Genomic DNA, 13,030 nt, shown 5'->3' on the forward strand with positions numbered 1-13,030 from the left:
TATATACAAGGGGGGCTTAGTGGCACTTTATACAAGGGAGGGGGCTTTGTGACAGTATATACAAGGGTGGGGGGCTGTGTGGCACTAAATACAAGGGGGATCTGTGTGGCCCTACACAAGGGGGGCTGTGGGGCACTATATACAAGGGGGGCTGTGTGGCACTATCTACTAGGGGGGCTGTATGCCACTATTTACAAGGGGGAGGGCTGTGTGGCGCAATCTACAGGGGTCTGTGTGTGGTGCTATCTGCAGGGGCCTGTGTGGTACTATCTACTACAGGGGGGCTGTGTGGCACTTTATACAAGGGAGGGGGCTGTGTGACACTATACAGGAGAAGCTGTATGGCGCTATCTACAGGGGGGCTTTATGGCGATATCTACAGTGGGTGCTGTATGGCACTTTCTACAAGGTGGAGGTGGGGGTGCTATCTACAAGTGGGGTGTGACACTGTATACAGGGGGGCTGTATAGCACTGTCGACAGGCGGCACTATCTATAAGGGGGGCTGCATGTGGCACCTAGGGGAGGGGGGTCCAGTCAAAAGTTTGCTATCAGGCCCAGTCTTTCCTAGTTACGTCCCTGCTGGTCAATATTGATTTCTATTGATTTCTATTAGATGACAAGTAGGGGGAGAAGTTAGCTACTTCCTCCTTCACTAATCTATTAAACTAGCTTCTGGATGACTGGCTGACATAAAAAGCTACCACTGGTAGCTTACATGATTACAATATTGGTGCAGTGGACATAAAACTGTTGCTACTCTTATATGAATCTTATATGGATGTTTGAGTTACATCATGTCTTATACTCCAGCCACATCCAAAGCTGCATTCAGAATTCTGATTGTTTTCTGGCAGCTGCCAGTCTGCAAGTTTAGTGTCTGCACAGAGTAGGCTTTACAGTGTTGCATTATGGGACAATAATTTACATCATGTAATGTACAATAGCTAGAAATAATATATCTCCCATAATGCACTGCACAAGCCATTTTGTGCAGTCTGCTCCCCGGGAATGTTTGTGTTACAGCATATTGGTAATTTTTAGGTATTTTTGTTATTTCCAGTTATAGAGATATAAAAATATCCTGTATATATTATCATTGCTGACCCTTCCCCCCCCATACCGGTATCTATCAGACAGCGAGAATGTGGCATTCACAATAAATAATGTTCTCTTTTCTGATGTGTTCACAGCTCCAGAAATCTCCAGCAGCGAAACAGATGCCGCCATCGTTGGGGGTAAGACAGCCGCCTCTAATCTAATAGCTAAAATATGGCAGATGTGACCGCGATCCGATGCAGGCGGCCAATATTAGAATATTAGATGCCAGAGTTCACTTCTTCCAGAAACGTTTAGAAGCAGAAAAAATGGGCGAAATTTTTAGAAAACGTATAAGACGACCGTGTCATATAAGAACGTAAATCCGTCCGTGTATCGGTCCTTGCGCTCACAATATTCCGATATGTTTCACCATTGTGATGTAAAGGGTTAATAAGAAGGTTCCATTATATATTTCTCATATAATAACTGATTAAATGCAAAGGGGTAGAGTTTAACCACAAAGAAATGAAAGGGTGTTTTACAACCCTTAGAAAATGGAATATAAATATTTTTTTACAATTTGGCGCCATTTTTGTCCCACCCGGGTCCCCCAGCCTGATGTAATGCCCTGCGGAAGAAATGTCATCTTCTCATTTGTCATGGTGGAGTGTCTCTGTTAGGCCATGTTCACACCGGGTGGATATGCTGCGTAAAAGTACACAGCATATCCGACCTGGAACCGATAAGGAATCCCGGCCGAAAAACTGTAGCAAATTGTGGTGCAGTTTTTCGGGCAGAATGTCCAAACAGTGGTTGAAAAAAAAAAAATCAAATCAAATCCACTCTGCTGCTACTGCATTATGCTGCAATGAATTCCGTTGCGGAAAATCCACAGTGTGTATGTTACATGTGAACTGACCTGAAGGGCACATTCACACGTGTTGGAATTGCTGTGGAATTGCGCTGTAGACAGTCCGCAGTGGAATTCTGCTACCAACGTTTTTTACATTTGCTTCAATAAATTTTTAGGAAACTTAGTTCAGACGTTGCGAAAAATAACTGTGCGGAAATCAGGCTGCGGTGCAGAATTTTCCCTCCACAGCAGCTCATGACGTTGCGGAGAAGAAGCGGAATTTCACTGCGGATTTCAGCCTTTGCAATGCAAAAACTGAAATCTGTGGCTCGTCCGCTGTGATATCTGCAACGTCTGAATTACCTGTCAAATATGCAAATGTTGCTGCAGATTCATTGCGTAATTGCCCCGAATCTGCACCAACATTTGCAGCGGAAAAATTCCGCCACATCTGAACATGGCCTAAATGTCTGTTGACATCTGTGTTGGTGGCTCCGTTAGGGCATGACCAGACGTGGCGTAATTGCTCTGGAATTCCGCTGCAGACAGTCCGCTGCGGAAATCCGCAGCGTACACGTTTCTCCATTGCTTTCCACAGCTTTTTAGTAGGGTTTGTTTACACGTTGCGGACAATTCCGCTGCGGAGCATAGGCTGCGGTGCGGAATTTGGTGTCCGCATCATACAATGACTGTTGCGGACGTGTAGCGGACTAGTTGCGGACTCATTGCGGAATTTCTCCATTGACTTCAATGAAGAGTTAAAATTCCGCAATGAAGTCCGCAGATGTCATGCACATGTTATGTGTGCTGCGGAGCGTATTGGTTTTACTAACATGACATTTCTTCATTCTGGCTGGACCTATGTATTTCTAAGTCTACAGCCAGACTGAGGCCCCATGCACACTAACGTAAAAACACCCATAATCACGGGCCGCTATTACGGCACGGGCAGGCCCATATAAGTCAATGGGACTCCCATAATTACGGGTGACTACGTGTGTGCACCTGTAATTGCGGGAGCGTTGCTAGGCGACGTCAGTAAATAGTCACTGTCCAGGGTGCTGAAAGAGTTAAGCGATCGGCAGTAACTGTTTCAGCACCCTGGACAGTGACTACCGATCACAATATACATCAACCGGTAAAAAAAATAGACGTTCCTACTTACCGATAACTCCCTGCTTCTTCCTCCAGTCCGGCCTCCCAGGATGACGTTTCAGTCCAAGTGACGGCTGCAGCCAATCACAGGCTGCAGCCAATTACAGGCCAATCACAGGCTGCAGCGGTCACATGGACTGCCGCGTCATCCAGGGAGGTCGGGCTGGATGCCGAAAGAGGGACGCGTCACCAAGACAACGGCCGGTAAGTATGAAATTCTTTTACTTTCACTAGGGAAAGGGCTGTCCCTTCTCTCTATCCTGCACTGATATCCTGCACTGATAGAGAGAAGGGAAGTACTTTCACCTCAATACACAACGGCCAGTCCGCATCAATTTAATACCCATTTTAGGCAGAGCCGCAACAGAATTTGCAGCGCAGATTATGTGCGGCATTGATGCGGACAGTGACGGAAGAACTCCGCCACGTCTGGTCATGCACTAAGGGGCCTCCATTGCAGATTTGGTAGAGATTACCGGAGACAATAGCGCAGCATGCTGCGCTATTGTTTCCGGTAAAACCACAGACAACCCCACAGAAAGCTGAAGTAACCCATTAAAGTCAATGGGTTCAGTCGGCTGCTGGTGGTGTCCGCGGTGCTTAAGAACCGTTGCTTCCGGTTTTCCCTTGTTCTGCACCTCTGACGGAGCAGAACAAGGGAATGGCCCAACACAGATGTGAACAGGGTCTAACTGTAAATTGATACAATATAAAAAATGTTTTTTAAAAAAAAAGCAACAACAATTAATGACAAAACATAATCTACATTATATTATGTTGCCTCATATTATATGTTACTTTATATTATATCATCATATTATTGTATGTTATATAATGTAGTATTGTATTATATTACATTATAGTGTATTATGTTACCGCATATTTTATTACATCATATTATGTTACATTATATAATATTGTTACATTGTGTTACAGGATATCATATCACATTATATTATAGCATGTGATGTTACCTCATGTTATATTAAACTACTTTATATTATAATGTCATGTTATTTTGCCTTATTTTGTGTACTATTATATTACAATATATTATATTACATTACTGATGTTACATTATATAAATTGCAGTACATTAGTATTACCGTATATTAGATTATATTATGTTACATTATATTAAATTATTTCTCTTTATATTTTACTGTTCCATTATGTTACATCATATTTTTTTTATATAAAGTTACATTATATTATATTGCTGATCTCACATTATGTTATATCACAGAACATTATACTATATTACATTTAGTTACATTATATCATATCACTTTAGGTTGAATTACATTACATTATGTTACATTATATTACATTACATTACTTTACATTATATTAGATTTGTATATGTTATATTACTGTATATTATATTATTTTGTTCTCCCATGAGTTTTATAGTTTGATGAACTGATCAGGAAATTCTCTTTATATTTCTTATATTTTTCTTCATAGGCGTCGTGGCTGCTGTGGTAGTCGTGGTTGTGGTTCTAGTCATAATTCTTCTCCGTTACCTGTACCGACACAAGGGTACATACCGCACCAATGAGGATAAAGGCTCAGAATTTGCAGAAAACTCTGACACCGCTCTGAAAAACGACCCGTCCTTGCAGGAGTCTGTAGACGAATCAAAAAAGGAATATTTTATCTAAGCGGACACCAGCGCCAATGTGATGCTTCACTCTCAACGGCGGGTCGACACTACAGCGCTGTACAAAGAGAGCGCCATAACTGAGATGTATGTGTTAGAGCAGACACTTTACATCTCAGGGAGCTCATCACTAACACTCTGAAATATGTACTGGAAAATCTGTTCTTGACATGACACCGGAAACATCCATCTCCAAGGCTGAGTGGTCACTAAGGTGTTTACCATGGAGCCTCCTAGTACAAAAGCCGAGGAATTAATGGAGCGTTGCCCCTCTGGACCTGTTCTTAATAACCACTTTCAAAGCTGTGACAATTCTTCTTGTTAATGGAGAAATGCAGAAAAAAATCATTACACCTGCACTAACACAACATCATCATGAGACTGATCCATCCAACACATCCACCCAACCGACTGTTACCATGTAACGGTGCAGGACGGAACTTATATCCTAAACGCCATAGTTGTTGTATTTGTTTTATTTGTATAGATTGTCACTAAAATATCTAAAGTGTCTGTTCCCCTTCTATTGACATTGTAATTATATATATATATATATATATATATATATATATATATATATATATATTAGTTACATAGTTACATATATATTAAATCTCCATACACAATAAAGTCACTGTACACATATATTGCATTTCTTGTCTTGTACTGAGTTGCATCCTGTATTATACTCCAGTGAGTGCAGCTCTGGGGTATAACGGGATAAGTAATGTAATGTACATAGTGACTCCACCAGCAGAATAGTGAGTGCAGCTCTGGAGTATAATACAGGATGTAACTCAGAATCAGTACAGGAGAAGTAATGTAATGTATAAACACAGTGACTTCACCAGCAGAATAGTGAGTGCAGCTCTGGAGTATAATACAGGATATTACTCAGGATCAGTACAGGATAAGTAATGTAATGTATGTACACAGTGACTCCACCAGCAGAATAGTGAGTGCAGCTCTGGAGTATAATACAGGATGTAACTCCGGATCAGTACAGGATAAGTAATGTATGTACACAGTGACTCCACCAACAGAATAGTGAGTGCAGCTCTGGAGTATATTACAGGATGTAACTCAGGATCAGTACAGGATAAGTAATGTAATGTATATACACAGTGACTCCACCAGCAGAATAGTGACTACAGCTCTGGAGTATAATACAGGATGTAACTCAGGATCAGTACAGGATAAGTAATGTATGTACACAGTGACTCCACCAGCAGAATAGTGAGTGCAGCTCTGGAGTATAATACACAATGTAACTCAGGATCAGTACAGGATAAGTAATGTAATGTATGTACACAGTGACTCCACCAGCAGAATAGTGAGTGCGGCTCTGGAGTATAATACAGGATGTAACTCAGGATCAGTACAGGATAAGTAATGTAATGTATGTACACAGTGACTCCACCAGCAGAATAGTGAGTGCGGCTCTGGAGTATAATACAGGATGTAACTCAGGATCAGTACAGGATAAGTAATGTAATGTATGTACACAGTGACTCCACCAGCAGAATAGTGAGTGCAGCTCTGGAGTATAATACAGGATGTAACTCAGGATCAGTACAGGATAACTAATGTAATGTATGCACACAGTGACTCCACCAGCAGAATAGTGAGTGCAGCTCTGGAGTATAATACAGGATGTAACTCAGGATCAGTACAGGATAAGTAATGTAATGTATGTACACAGTGACTCCACCAGCAGAATAGTGAGTGCAGCTCTGGAGTATAATACAGGATGTAACTCAGGATCAGTACAGGATAAGTAATGTAATGTATGTACACAGTGACTCCACCAGCAGAATAGTGAGTGCAGCTCTGGAGTATAATACAGGATGTAACTCAGGATCAGTACAGGATAAGTAATGTAATGTATGTACACAGTGACTCCACCAGCAGAATAGTGAGTGCAGCTCTGGAGTATAATACAGGATGTAACTCAGGATCAGTACAGGATAAGTAATGTAAATACACAGTGACTCCGCTTTTCAAGTAGATTTGTTTCATATGAACAGTAGGTGGTAAAATGTTAATTAGAAGTGAACAGACGCTTTAAATTTCAGCATATATCTTTACAACTACTGACAATAAGGGACAGACGTTTGAATGTAATAGTCTGTTCCATACTGTATATAATTCATTCCAAATGCTGGTCTGTTACAAGGCATAAGATCAAATCTTTAGCAGTTATTATTAGATTAGCATCTAGTAAGTTTGCTATAAATAAGGGGTAACTCTGAATTTACAGTACTTTACATAATAAATTCGGAAATCGCTACGATTGATGATGCCTCAGTTTTAAGACAGATTTTTATATTAGGGTATTGCACTATGAGCGATTTCTTAATCTTTTATTACTACCCGTATGGGTCTCTAGATCCACTTAACAATTATGTTGGATGCCATCAGCATTTTATTGTGTGAATAGCATCCTGACAATTAGTGTATGTTCACACGCTTAGCAAAAAAGTCTGAAAATACGGAGTTGTTTTCAAGGGGAAACAGCTCCTGATTTTTAGATGTTTTTTAAGCCACTTGCGGTTTTTGCGGCGTTTTCGCGGCACTTTTTACGGACGTTTTTGGAGCTTTTTTCCAATAGAGTCTATGAAAAACTGCTCCAAAAATATCCAAAGAAGTGACCTGTACTTCTTTTTCGCGGCTGTTTTTTTACACGGCCGTTTTTCAAAACGGCCACGTAAAAAAACGACCCATCGTAACAAAACGCAGTTTTTCCCTATCAATGGGCAGATGTTTGGAGGCGTTCTGCTTTGCGATTTTTCGACCGTTTTTTGGGCGTTTTTTAGGCCGTGTGAACATAACCTTACTTGTAAGGGGAGTGATTTCAATACTGAGTTTATATTAGGGATTTGCCATTTGGGAATTGCTAGTTTCACGAGTACTTAATATAACCTTTAACATGGATCCAAATTAAAGTATCATCTTGCAGCAATTTGAAAGCAATATAAAAAATATAGCGGAGCATCTGCAGGGAAGTGAAAATCCCTGAGGATGCAATGAGTTTCTGCCAGAGAAACCTCTGAGAATTAAAAGCCATTTACAGCAATCTGGGGTCAGCTAACACGAGGGTAAAAGGGACATTAAATTCCTTATCTCTGGCCAATTCTATAATTTCAGATCACCATTGCTGTTAATAGGGGTTAAGTCTCCAATAATATATTAGGGATTGTTCTTTATGTAGATGCCTAATGTTTTATGTATGCAAAATGCAACTTATATGTAACACTATAGTGACGACAATTATACAGTTAATATGTAGATGAAATGATATAAATAAGAATAACCGACTAGAATAACAAGAATATAACTACTATAATACTGCTCCTATATACAAGAATATAACTACTATAATACTGCTCCTATATACAAGAATATAACTACTATAATACTGCTCCTATGTACAAGAATATAACTACTATAATACTGCCTCCTATATACAAGAATATAACTACTATAATACTGCACCTATATACAAGAATCTAACTACTATAATACTGCTCCCTATATACAAGACTATAACTACTATAATACTGCCCCTATATACAAGAATATAACTACTATAATACTGCTCCTATATACAAGAATATAACTACTATAATACTGCTCCCTATATACAAGACTATAACTACTATAATACTGCCACTATATACAAGAATATAACTACTATAATACTGCTCCTATATACAAGAATATAACTACTATAATACTGCCCCCTATATACAAGAATATAACTAATATAATACTGCCCCCTATATACAAGAATATAACTAATATAATACTGCCCCCTATATACAAGAATATAATTACAATAATACTGTCCCCTATATACAAGAATATAACTACTATAACACTGCCCCTATATACAAGAGTATAACTACTATAATACTGTTCCCTATATACAAGAATATAACTACTATAATACTGCTCCTATATACAAGAATATAACTACTATAATACTGCTCCTATATACAAGAATATAACTACTATAATACTGCTCCTATGTACAAGAATATAACTACTATAATACTGCCTCCTATATACAAGAATATAACTACTATAATACTGCACCTATATACAAGAATCTAACTACTATAATACTGCTCCCTATATACAAGACTATAACTACTATAATACTGCCCCTATATACAAGAATATAACTACTATAATACTGCTCCTATATACAAGAATATAACTACTATAATACTGCTCCCTATATACAAGACTATAACTACTATAATACTGCCACTATATACAAGAATATAACTACTATAATACTGCTCCTATATACAAGAATATAACTACTATAGTACTGCCCCCTATATACAAGAATATAACTAATATAATACTGCCCCCTATATACAAGAATATAACTAATATAATACTGCCCCCTATATACAAGAATATAATTACAATAATACTGTCCCCTATATACAAGAATATAACTACTATAACACTGCCCCTATATACAAGAGTATAACTACTATAATACTGTTCCCTATATACAAGAATATAACTACTATAATACTGCTCCTATATACAAGAATATAACTACTATATTACTGACCCCTATATACAAGAATATAACTACTATAATACTGCCCCTGTATACAATAATATAACTACTATAATACTGCCCCTATATACAAGAATATAACTACTATAATACTGCCCCCTATATACAAGAATATAACTACTATAATACTGCTCCTATATACAAGAATATAACTACTATAATACTGCTCCTATATACAAGAATATAACTACTATAATACTGTCCCCTATATACAAGAATATAACTACTATAATACTTCCCCCTATATACAATAATATAACTAATATAATACTACCCCCTATATACAAGAATATAACTACTATAATACTGCCCCTATATACAAGAATATAACTACTATATACTACCCCCTGTATTCAAGAATATAACTGCTATATTACTGCTCCTATATACAAGAATATAACTACTATAATACTGCCCCTATATACAAGAATATAACTACTATAATACTGTCCCCTATATACAAGAATATAACTACTATAATACTTCCCCCTATATACAATAATATAACTAATATAATACTACCCCCTATATACAAGAATATAACTACTATAATACTGCCCCTATATACAAGAATATAACTACTATATACTACCCCCTGTATTCAAGAATATAACTGCTATATTACTGCTCCTATATACAAGAATATAACTACTATAATACTGCTCCTATATACAAGAATATAACTACTATAATACTGCTCCTATATACAAGAATATAACTACTATAATACTGTTCCTATATACATGAATTTATCTACTATAATACTGCCCCCTATATACAAGAATATAACTACTATAATACTGCTCTGATATACAAGAATATAACTACTATAATACTGCCCCTATATACAAGAATATAACTACTATAATACTGCCCTCTATATACAAGAATATAACTACTATAATACTGCCCTCTATATACAAGAATATAACTACTATAATACTGCCCCTATATACAAGAATATAACTACTATAATACTGCTCCTATATACAAGAATATAACTACTATAATACTGCTCCTATATACAAGAATATAACTACTATAATACTGTCCCCTATATACAAGAATATAACTACTATAATACTGCCCCTATATACAAGAAAATAACTACTATAATACTGCCCCTATATACAAGAATATAACTACTATAATACTGCCCTCTATATACAAGAATATAACTACTATAATACTGCCCTCTATATACAAGAATATAACTACTATAATACTGCTCCCATATACAAGAATATAACTACTATAATACTGCTCCTATATACTAGAATATAACTACTATAATACTGCTTCCTATATACAAGAATATAACTACTATAACACTGCTCCTATATACAAGAATATAACTACTTTCCCTATATACAATAATATAACTACTATAACACTGTCCCTATATACAAGAATATAACTACTATAATACTGCTCCTATATACAAGAATATAACTACTATAACACTGCTCCTATATACAAGAATATAACTACTGTCCCTATATACAATAATATAACTACTATAACAATGTCCCTATATACAAGTATATAACTACTATAACACTGCTCCTATATACAAGAATATAACTACTATAATACTGCCCCTATATACAAGAATATAACTACTATAATACTGCCCCCTATATACAAGAATATAACTACTATAATACTGCCCCCTATATACAAGAATATAACCACTATAATACTGCTCCTATATACAAGAATATAACTACTATAATACTGCTCCCTATATACAAGAATATAACTACTATAATACTGCCCCCTATATACAAGAATATAACTACTATAATAATGGCCCCTATATACAAGAATATAACCACTATAATACTGCTCCTATATACAAGAATATAACTACTATAATACTGCCCCCTATATACAAGAATATAACTACTATAATACTGCCCCCTATATACAAGAATATAACTACTATAATAATGGCCCCTATATACAAGAATATAACCACTATAATACTGCTCCTATATACAGGAATATAACTACTATAATACTGCCCCCTATATACAAGAATATAACTACTATAATACTGCCCCCTATATACAAGAGTATAACTACTATAACATTGCCCCCTATATACAAGAATATAATTACTATAATACTGCTCCCTATATACAAGAATATAACTACTATAATACTGCTCCCTATATACAAGAATATTACTACTATAATACTGCCCCCTATATACAAGTATATAACTACTATAATACTGCTCCCTATATACAAGAATATAACTACTATAATACTGCCCTCTACATACAAGAATATAACTACTATAAGGGCATGCCCAGACATGGCGTATTTATTCCGCTACTGTCCGCATCAATGCCGCACATAATCTGCGTTGCAGATTCTGTTGCGGCTTTGCCTAAAATGGGCATTAAATTGATGCGGACTAGCCGTTGCATATTGAGGGGTAGAGGGCTTCCCTTCTCTGTATCAGTGCAGGATAGAGAGAAGGGACAGCACTTTCCCTAGTAAAAGAAATTCATACTTACCCTGCCGTTGTCTTGGTGACGCGTCCCTCTTTCGGCATCCAGCCCGACCTCCCTGGATGACACGGCAGTCCATGTGACCGCTGCAGCCTGTGATTGGCCTGTGATTGGCTGCAGCCTGTGATTGGCCTGTGATTGGCTGCAGCCTGTGATTGGCCTGTGATTGGCTGCAGCCTGTGATTGGCCTGTGATTGGCTGCAGCCTGTGATTGGCCTGTGATTGGCTGCAGCCGTCACTTGGACTGAAACGTCATCCCGGGAGGCCGGACTGGAGGAAGAAGCAGGGAGTTCTCGGTAAGTAGGAACTTCTATTTTTTTTACAGGTTGCTGTATATTGTGATCGGTAGTCACTGTCCAGGGTGCAGAAACAGTTACTGCCGATCGCTTAACTCTTTCAGCACCATGGACAGTGACTATTTACTGACGTCGCCTAGCAACGCTCCCGTAATTACGGGTGCACACACGTAGTCACCCATAATTACGGGAGACCCATTGACTTCTATGGGCCTGCCCGTGCCGTAATTACAGCCCGTGATTACGTGCGTTTTTACGTTCGTGTGCATCTAGCTATAAACCTAGAAATACATAGGTCCAGCCAGAATGAAGAAATATCCTGTTCGAAAAAACCAATACGCTCCGCACCACACATAACATCTGTGGATTTCATTGCAGATTTTTGAATCTCCACTGAAGTCAATGGAGAAATTCCGCAATAAGTCCGCAACCAGTCCGCTACACGTCCGCAACAACCATTGTATGCTGCGGACACCAAATTCCGCACCGCAGCCTATGCTCCGCAGTGGAGTTTTCAGTCACGTCTGCACGAACCTAACTAAAAAGGTGTGGAAACCAATGAAGAAAATGTCCGCTGTGGATTTCCAGAGCAATTCCGCCACGTCTGGCCATGCCCTTAATGTTATATTACATCACACTGCGGGATTCATACGGATTTGCCGCCGGTTCTTTATATTATCTTTCCGCATGCTGTATGTGCATCTATCTAGAAGTTTTTCTCAAGTTGTGACTTTAGTTTTGGATCTGTCCTTCCTCAAATAATGCAGAGAAATAATATTGTAATGAGCTTCTTCCCCGGAGTCTCTCTCCTTCCTTCATTGTTATCTCCTACTCACATACTGGTCTTTACAGGCAAAATGTCCATCTGCTGTATAAGATTTTCTTTCTGGATCAGAAC

General features: G+C 37.9%; 1 protein-coding gene across 1 annotated transcript in view; it reads left to right on the forward strand.

Annotated features, from left to right (window-relative positions):
* GYPC (glycophorin C (Gerbich blood group)) overlaps positions 1–6,438 on the forward strand; it is a 48,431-nt gene extending 41,993 nt beyond the window's left edge. The window contains exons 2-3 of the mRNA XM_075831047.1: positions 1,193–1,237; positions 4,516–6,438. Of these exons, the coding sequence (XP_075687162.1) occupies positions 1,193–1,237; positions 4,516–4,712 (242 nt within the window). The 3' untranslated portion in view covers positions 4,713–6,438. The remainder of the gene's footprint in view (positions 1–1,192; positions 1,238–4,515) is intronic.
* The last annotated feature ends 6,592 nt before the right edge of the window (positions 6,439–13,030 follow it).

This window comes from Rhinoderma darwinii, chromosome 6, assembly GCF_050947455.1.
Source record: "Rhinoderma darwinii isolate aRhiDar2 chromosome 6, aRhiDar2.hap1, whole genome shotgun sequence".
In the NCBI taxonomy this organism is placed as follows: domain Eukaryota; kingdom Metazoa; phylum Chordata; class Amphibia; order Anura; family Rhinodermatidae; genus Rhinoderma; species Rhinoderma darwinii.